The sequence below is a fragment of the Homarus americanus genome, unplaced genomic scaffold (genome assembly GCF_018991925.1).
Source record: "Homarus americanus isolate GMGI-L3 unplaced genomic scaffold, GMGI_Hamer_2.0 scaffold52806, whole genome shotgun sequence".
NCBI lineage: Eukaryota > Metazoa > Arthropoda > Malacostraca > Decapoda > Nephropidae > Homarus > Homarus americanus.
In genome coordinates this window covers 6,713,062-6,722,700 of record NW_024720773.1, presented here as the reverse complement: position 1 = coordinate 6,722,700, position 9,639 = coordinate 6,713,062, and the positions used below count along the sequence as shown (strand labels likewise).

General features: G+C 42.3%; 1 protein-coding gene across 1 annotated transcript; it reads right to left on the bottom strand.

Annotated features, from left to right (window-relative positions):
• Nucleotides 1–5,164: 5,164 nt before the first annotated feature.
• LOC121861154 lies at nt 5,165–9,224 on the bottom strand. The gene is made up of 5 exons (XM_042358721.1): nt 7,458–9,224; nt 6,901–7,104; nt 6,455–6,523; nt 6,039–6,125; nt 5,165–5,904 (listed from the first exon to the last, which is right to left on the bottom strand). The coding sequence occupies exons 1-5, from the start codon at nt 8,412–8,414 to the stop codon at nt 5,791–5,793; spliced, it is 1,431 nt and encodes a 476-aa protein (XP_042214655.1). The 5' UTR covers nt 8,415–9,224; the 3' UTR covers nt 5,165–5,790.
• Between the last annotated feature and the right edge of the window lie 415 nt (nt 9,225–9,639).

Sequence of the window (9,639 nt, the reverse complement as noted above, 5' to 3'; positions counted from 1 at the left end):
ACACACACACACACACCCCACAAAATGGTATTATTATTATTGCCATTATTATTACTACCATACGTCCTGGCTCGGTCGTATGTGACAGCCGGCCCACGACACCAGTGATGGAGGAGGAGGTATAGATCAGAAGATGGAGGGAAGGAGTAGGTCAGGAGGTTTAGGAAGAGAAGGAACATGGATAAATCAGAAGAAGAAGGAGGAGGAGGAGGATGGATTGGTCAGAAGAAGGAGGAGGAGGAAGAAAAAGAAGAGGAATAGCAGAAGCAGGTCAGCAGAAGTGGAGGAGGAGGAAGAAAAAGAAGAGGAATAGCAGAAGCAGGTCAGAAGAAAAGGAAGAGGAGGCTAAAGAAAAAGCAATAAAAGGCTTCCTCTTATGGTTTACGGTCAGGAGTCGTGCAGGGAGATAGGGGGGAGGGGGCTGGGGTTGACTTGACAATGGCAACCTTGTCATTAAACGGCTAGGACGTGGTCTCTCTCTCTCTCTCTCTCTCTCTCTCTCTCTCTCTCTCTCTCTCTCTCTCTCTCTCGTACCTATATTGTTTGCATTTGCCCAAGCTACCCACAGTATACGAGGATAGTCCGAATAGCAAACAAACAAACTGTGACAGAATAACAAACAAAACGACTTTCTACCCATGTAAACAAACAGGTGTGTCATTCTGCACATACATATATACATTGTAAACAACAGGTGCCAGGGTAATGTAGACAAATGGATAGATTGGTGATGTTTTTAGTTTGCAGAGAGCCTAACTACGTACAGGTTGTTTACAGTGTGTGTTAGAGGGTGGAGGAGGAGGAGGAAGAGGAGGGAGTGATTGGTAAATGTTTGCTACGGTTACTCAAGGAGGAAGAGGAGCTAGAACGTGACATACAAGCACTTGAAAGCACTGAGAAAACGTCCCCCAAGAGGTGTGTGTGTGTGTGTGTGTGTGTGTGTGTGTAATTACCATCACATATATCTATTCATTATTCTGTATATTAATTTATTTATTTACTTATAATACTTTCGGTATATAGTACAGTATAGTTATTTTTGTGTTCCAGGTGAGTGTTGGATAGCGAGTTGAGACTGTGTTCAGGTATGTTAATTAATGTTTACCTGTACGACGTTAATTACACAGGTAAGTTATATCGTTGATTTGGTTAGCGTTCGTGTTAGGAGAGAGGGGGGGGTCATGAAAAGGTATCTCTCATTCTCTCTTGCTTTCTACACACACACACACACACACACACACACACACACACATCTGTATTTGAGTAGCTTCACCAGATGTGCTGTAAGCCTGGGAAACACACTTCACGAATTAATGCAGTGGCTGTATCATGAAATATTAGGTCAAGTACAGAACTACAGGGAGTAGAGTTTGGTATAAAGTACAGGTACAAGTAATTCATCGCTACTGTATCATCGGAAATACAAAAACAAATTTGGGTATGCAGTTACAGGTATAAAGTACAGTAAATCAACACCACTGTATTATCATAAGGTCAGGTATATTAATTTACTGAGTTAGGGTAGAGCTTAGTATATATTGTTAATGAATAAGATCTATTTCTTTGTGTATGAACCTCTGTCCTGCGTGGCAGTGAGAAGTGATACTGTCCCCAGTGTCAAGACCTGACTGAATTGCTCAGAAAAGGCAAACTGTTCTCCAAGCTTTGTCAATAAATTTGTTAAGCTATAACAAATAGGTTAAGTAGGTTAGGTTAAAGACGGTCTTTATTAAAAGAGGGAGAGGGGGAAGAGAAGAAGAAGGCGTTTAATAACAGGAGGAGGAAGAGGAAAATGAGAATTAGAGGAAGAATATGAGGAAGGGGGTAGGGGCACGGGAAGAGGAAGCCCACGAACACAATGCAATATATCCATTAAGGCTGATATCACTCCGTGTACACCATGCGGTTTGTTTACAAGTTATTGGTAAGGGAGGCAGCGAGTCACCCTCAGGCACCACCCCGGCGTAAGGCATCGTAAATACCAAGTGATTGTTTATTATTGCTTGGTGAAGGGTAGAATCACAACAAACTCTCTCTGTTTAGTGAAAGGAAACACCAGACCACACGCACCACATAAGGGGACAGGGAAGGCAACTCCGTAGAAATCGCAGCAGGTTGTGGCGGAGGGGGGGCAGGCTCTTGGCCACACTGGAGGTAATTTGTGAGCTGTGTGTGTGTGTTGAAGGACCCAGAGGAAGTCTCCTGATTGGTAGCGAGGTTCCTGGTTCTCAGAGGGTCATACGATCAACATTCCTCGTAAGTGAAGGTGTGAGAATGTATCAAACTGGTTGGCTGGAGATGAAACACACAAATAATGTAACTTGTAACTGAGACTTTCCCTTAACTAGATACGTTCACTTAACCACAGTTATAGGAGACAAAATTAACCCTGGGACCTGGAGGTAGGGCTCGGGGATAGGACCTGTGGGAAGGACCTTGGGGTAGGGCTCGAGGGTAGGACGCGGTGTAGGACCCAATTAGTAGGGAACTTTATAATCCGGTCATTATGATTCCTTTTGTGCGTGTCCTCCAGCGGCGGGTTTCTCCTGACGGGTATAGCTACTGAAGGAGGGTGACCCACTGATTTGGTTAAAGGGAAAAAACAGGTAATCACACAGGTAAAAGCACACACACACACACACACACACACACACACACACACACACACACACACACACACACACCGGGTCACGCCTGCTGGGGAAGTACCAACTACGGTGATATAGATGGCGTGGTTCTGTATTTGTAGTTATGACCCGTGTGTGCGTCCTTGCGTGTTGTGATTACGTCAACACACTATAGCTGGAATCTCTTGATCCACTTGACTGATAATCTCCACTTCTTTCTCTTCCTCTTGCTTTTACTCCTCTTCCCTCTCCTTATCTTCTTCTCTTCCTTCCACTTTTCCGTTTCTTCATATCTGTCTCTTCCTCTCCTCTTCTTCCCCTTCTCTTCTTTCCTCTCCTTCCCCTTATCTTCTATTCTAAAATACAGTACTGTATATACCGATGTGCACCATTATGCCGAGACGAATTGTGGCGTGCATCAACCACGCCTCCAACACCACAACATCAAGGTCACTGACTGGCGGAAACCCACAATCACGGCGCCATTATCCTCTGCGGCGCCATTAACCGGTACAGTCGCCCGCCAGCCCTGCATATATACAGTATACTGAGTTTGTGTATAATGTCAAGAACACCTTTTGTTGCTCCTTTCTCGCGTCTTTAATTTGTTGTGGCGTCTGTACTTTGTTGTTTTGTGAGGTGTGATTCTGTGTTATTACGAGAGAGAGAGAGAGAGAGAGAGAGAGAGAGAGAGAGAGAGAGAGAGAGAGAGACTTACCTGCTCTAGATATACAGTCCAGGTGCAGTGCAGGTGTCTGAATTAATAAGATAACTCCCATTGGTCACTCCCTTAAGCACTAATAAAACATTCTCATAACGTTAACATTACTTAAAGACAAAGCCTCGTGAATACTAATAAACACCGTGACGCAATATGTAAATTAGTTCTCCTACGATTCACTGATGATGTTAAATGATGCTTCGTTAAGTGGTAATGTGTGTGTGTGTGTGGTCTTTCAACTTAGCAGCTGGGACACGGTGTAGAGTGTCTCATTTGCCACCGACTCTCCAACGAGGATGACGGTCGTGGGTGTAAAATGATCGATACTCGCGCTAGTGTTGTTGACCACACACACATTAGTGATGATGGCCGTCTGCTGGTTTCTCTTGTATATTACCGGGTTGTTTTCCTTCCTTTTTCTTCTTCTTTTCTTCATTTCCTCCCTCCCTCCCTCTCCCTTCCCCCTTCCCTCCCTCCCTCCCTCCCTTCCCGCTCCCTTCCTTCCCTCCCTCCCTCCCTCTCAGTGAAATTCAGCAATCATTAGTTTTTCGTCTTTGTGGTAAGAATGTTATGGTAGAGAGTTATGGTACAGATTTATGGTAGAGAGTTATGGTACAGATTTATGGTAGAGAGTTATGGTACAGATTTATGGTAGAGAGTTATGGTACAGATTTATGGTAGAGAGTTATGCTACAGATTTATGGTAGAGAGTTATGGTACAGATTTATGGTAGAGAGTTATGGTACAGATTTATGGTAGAGAGTTATGGTACAGATTTATGGTAGAGAGTTATGGTACAGATTTATGGTAGAGAGTTATGCTACAGATTTATGGTAGAGAGTTATGGTACAGATTTATGGTAGAGAGTTGGTGCACAGTTATGGTAAATAGTTATGGCGACATGCATAGTACAGTACAGTGTGGTGGTGTTGTAGTAGGGAGGAGGCGGGGGAAGGGAAGAGGGGGAGGAGGCGGGGGAAGGGAAGAGGGGGAGGAGGCGGGGGAAGGGAAGAGGGGGAGGAGGCGGGGGAAGGGAAGAGAGGGAGGAGGGGGGAAGGGAAGAGGGGAGGAGGCGGGGAAGGGAAGAGGGGGAGAGGGGGGGAAGGGAGGGGGAGGAGACGGGGAAGGGAAGAGGGAGGAGGCGGGGGGGGAAGGGGGGAACCTAACCAATTAACCAACCCGTGAAAGGTAAAAACATCGTCAGAAATAATTAATTGTTTTCCTAGAGAAGACGGTCATTATGAATAGTTTGGATTGAATTGAATTGAAAGTTTATTTAGTCAGAAAAACACAGATACAGGGTGGATAATAATACCAATATTAATATGGCTGAGCCAGTTGAGAACCTGAGCTCTCTTTTAGGCACCTGATATATACTATACATTTATCTCAAGGAAGTATTATGTAACATTTAGTGTCATCTGGAATAGTACAATAACATGGTGGTAATAAGAACATCTCATAATGTTACCACGGTTATCACTTCAATATTCATTATTTTTATTTATTTATTATTTTATTTTATTTATTTTTATTATAAGTATATACATAAATTGCAGAAGAATTGCAAACATAAGTATAACAGTACAACAGTATTAAGGTTGAACAAGAGGACAGAGCCGTCAGGATTATGTCTAGTTGGCAATTATATTTATTGCAATGGTAATTTCTTATCTATTTACATGATAATTTCCGATAAAACGGTTTTGATGGTACAATAAAAGCAGGTACTGTAAATACAGTAGGTATTACAAGAAATATTAATACAGTACTTAGACAATAGATATTTTTAAAACCTGATTATAATAAAAGAAGGAAAATGTGTTGCTGCTATAAATTATCGAGTCATTACCTGTGTTAAGCGTAGGTAAGAATATTAAGAGCTAAACTAAGAATATTAAAAGTAAAACCAGAGGGTAGACTAAAATAACTCGTGTAAGGTGTGTTCTCTGGTGGGGGTGGGGGGGGGGAGTCATGCTTACACGTACCTACAGAAACCACATGTTATTTAGGCTCTCCTGGGGTGTGACTGTATAGATGAGGTGAAGGCCAAGCTGGTTATACACGGGGGTTAGGTTAGTTTAGATTTTGTTAGGTTAGGTTAGATTAATTTAGGTTAGGCTAGCCTAGGTTAGCTTAGGCTAGATTTAGTTTAGCGTTAGGTTAGCTTATATACACGATAAATTTGAATGTTTTTAAAATGATTATTTAACTTTTCCTATAAAAAAAATCTTGACATGAAGAATCAATTGGTCATTACGAGTAATGATACAAAAACAAGGACAGTTATGTTGTGAGATACGCTGCATGTAAACAGTCTTAACACGTGAATATATCTACTTACTGTGACATATAGTGTGTGTATATCCACTCAGGGACCAGCAGGTTTCTTACATCAAACAAGAGGTTCAGAAGTCTTAGAGGTTACTGGAGGCAGGAGTCTTAGAGGCCACTGGAGGCCGTAGTCGGTGGGTGGGAGGTGGTGAAGGCCGAGGTAGTGTTGTTGGTAGTAAACTGGAGAAGGATCACCACGTAGGTCGCCACGAAGCTCCCCACCTGTACCGTCAACACACATGAGTGAGTAAAATATATTTGTGGTGAGTGAGCGGAGGAAATTATGAGTCAGCAAGGATATATGAGTGAGTAAAGTATATGACTCGATGAGTAAAGTGAGTTAAGGTGGTACTCACAGCCACAAAACAGTGGTTGTCGAGGGTGAAACAGCCCACTGCCTTGGGACACAGTGTTCTCTGCATGTCACCCACCAACCACCAGCCCTGTGTGTGTTATTAGACGTCATTATAATGTAGTATAATACTCTGGCTATACTGCGTTTGGTTATACTGTCTGGCTATACTGCGTTTGGTTATATTGCGGCTATACTGCGTTTGGTTATACTGTCTGGCTATACTGCGTTTGGTTATATTGCGGCTATACTGCGTTTGGTTATACTGTCTGGCTATACTGCGTTTGGCTGTACTGTTTCTAGCTTTGTTGTTTGGCCATATAGTACAGTTTCTGGCTACACTGTTTGTTTACACTGTGTTAGGAGGTGTTGAATTTTCTGTTAACAGTTTGAAAGAAATTCTCTCTCTGTCTCCCTTACCCTGGCCAGTACACGTTCGTCCTCAACTTGGAGAAGCTCGTCCTTCAACCAAGTCACGGAGGCGTCCCGCTGATCCGTGAAGGAGAAGTAGTTTCACTTTATAATGCATTTATATTATATCATCATCATCATCACGGGAAGGCAGAAACTAGAATGGATAAATTAGATTAAAAGCAGTGGTCGCCGGAGAAAAAGAGTCAGGATGGAGGGCCGTGACCACCAACCCTCAGACGCATTGACCAGTAGGAGGTGAGGAAGTGAGAGGGAATACATCATGGTGATAAAAGAGGAATAATAACATAGAAAGCGAAAGTTATTAATGTAAATAAAACTCAAAAATAGACACGAAGGTTAAATGAGACAGAATGAATCATGGTAATAATAAAAACAAATTGGTGGAAAAGGATAGTTATTAATAGTATTAGAATATAAAAACAAACACATACTTCCTTCTGCATTATCCAGGTCCCGTGTAGAATAACCACAAGGCTCAAAATGTTGGCGAGTAATGCCAGACAGCTCCTGGTAAAGACTGGTTCAAAGTTGAAGAGGAAATAGGTGTCGGCGATTGAGCTCAGGACGATGTTTAGGAAATGGCAGATGAGAGGTGGCCCGAAGTAGTCAAACACCCGATCTTGAAGCGTCTCTACCTGTCGGGAAGTACAGCGGCTACTAAGGTGGACGAGCTATTGTTTACATGTAAGGCTAATGATACTACATGCATGTGGTAAAGCATCGCCCGTGTTATATTAGCCTTCTAAGATGACAACCTATTAAAAAATGTACAAAAATTCACCTAAATTAGAGTGATATACATCTGCCTAATCCAGGTATTGACCACGCCTTACTGTTAGTTATTTCAAGCACGGAGATATAATCCAACAAGTTTTAAACTAATAATAAGTTCACTGTTAGTTTTACTTTGGTAACATAATATATTCATTGACAATATGTATGAGATTGACATTAACTCTCATTTACTGATACACGAGGTAACACACACCTGTCTCAGCAGTGATTCAAAAGTCTTTAGTTGTGCCTCATTTATCACGCTGGTCGGGACCAAGTCATGGAGACTCCAGTCTTGTCCACGTGCGCTCGTTCTCAGGTGTGTGGCGCCCATGGTGTTGAGGTGCCGTGCGTCATGATGACTTTTACTGAGGTCTCTTGTGCCTGGGTCGTCTACCGGAGATATGGGGCAGGTGACGTATGCCAAACGGTCATTGGATTCGAGGTGCGTAGCAATAGCTCGTCGCGTTTCTGTGAGTGTCTTTGCAAGAGTCCTCATGAAGCAAGTGATTAAACAGATGAAAACGAGACGCAGGAGAGAAGAAAAGAAGACTCTTATTACTTCCAAATAATAATAATGGTACAATGATAAATACATGTAATAACCAGTTTCAACCATAATCAAGGTCACGAAGAGAAATACTAGAAGATCAGTTTTCTCTATGCCTTTAAACATGAGCCTCAACTTGTTAATACATCGCAGAGGTTGTTGGCTGCCAGCGTTTCCTAACTTGCTGCCACTACTCTGAAGGAAAAGTTTCTGCACATCTGAAACGTTGTTGAGTAAATCTTGGAAACGAATAACGATCAGCGCGAGGAGGTGACTGTTGGTGACCTGGTAGAGGTAGGCGCACGTGGCAATCATGAAGCTCACGTAGAATACAAGGGCAGCGACACCTAGTGGTGTGAGAATGAAAAATAATATTTCCCATTTGATAAAACAAAAAGTCGTCAAGGAAACGTGTCCTATTGCAAACAGCACAGACCACGCCAGCAGAGGCCACGTCCTCTTGAGTGTTACTGAAGTCTGCTGGCCACACCTAACCAACGTCACTCCTACCGTGGTAACTCTTGTGAAAGGGAAACAACCCAAGAGTCGTAGAAGACAGAGTAAAGCTGGCAAACCTCTACAGTGAACCGACTTGCTCCCGTCCGTGTTTTCACGCTTCATTATCTCAGTAATAATGTCAGTCTTCTCAGTCGGTCTTGCTCTTGATATAAAGTCTTACCAAACAAGTGTCTTACTAAGACAGTTTCTGGTCCGTATTAAGTCACTTTATACTACAGTACCGTAAACATTGCTTTCATGATCGAGTTAGCGTTGATAATATCCTTAATATTGTGAACAATGAAGAAGTAGACACCGTAGGAACGTCCTGGTGTATCCAGGATACAACCAAGGTGGAGACGAGGTCGCTTGTTCCCCAGCAGCACTGCACCACAACTGATGAGAACACTTATCAATTCTGACGCAGTTATTGACAGAGGAAATAAACACAGCCACACCCCACCACTCCCCACTCTGTACTCAGGTGACCACGCTTCTACTGCCTTTGTTAACATTTGTCCGCTCATGACTCGGAGTGGTCTCTAGATATTGATGTACTGTAGTTGTGGGTCTCATGTTACTTTATGATTGGTTTAGGTGCGGTGCAGAGGAGTTTAGGACTTACTGTACCTGAAGCCCCTATGTCCCAGCGTCATGTTAAGAGTTTGTACAGTTTCGGGCTCGATTAGGTTAGATATGGTTTTGGTATAATGCTTTAGTCGTTTGGTATTGTAGGTTAGGTTAGATTACGTTAGGTGAGGGTAGCTATTGATGAGTTGTGAAGTATTATTTTCAGCATTCTTAATTTATTGATTGATTTTTTTTACCAGTTGGTGAGGGAAAAAATGAGAAAAAACTCTTGATGGAGAGGAACTATCTGTTGTTTATAACAACAATGGTTTCATCCTAACTTAACTTAACCCAACTATGTGTTCATCCTTGTAGCCCAGGATTTATAGGAAGGATTATTCTTCATGATGATAGAATATAATAATATTAATAATAATAATGATGATTATAATAACCAAGACAGGAAGAATTATTGAGGACCAACATTACCGTACATCGACCAGGAGGGCGTTGGTCGGCTCTGTAATAGTCTTATGTCCAGTAAATATTGACACGACAATACACTCGTTAAGCTTATTGTGAAGGATCGACCCGGTACTTGCTTATACACGGCGTCTAACCTAACCTAACCTGCACTTAACCTAATGTAAGGCGTTGTAGGAATAATTTGGTTATGTTATGATAGTAAACGACGTCTTACATGAAACAAAGCAAACTTTGGTGCATCTGAACCAGGTTTTATTAAGAGTTAATTAACACACACACACACACACGTATA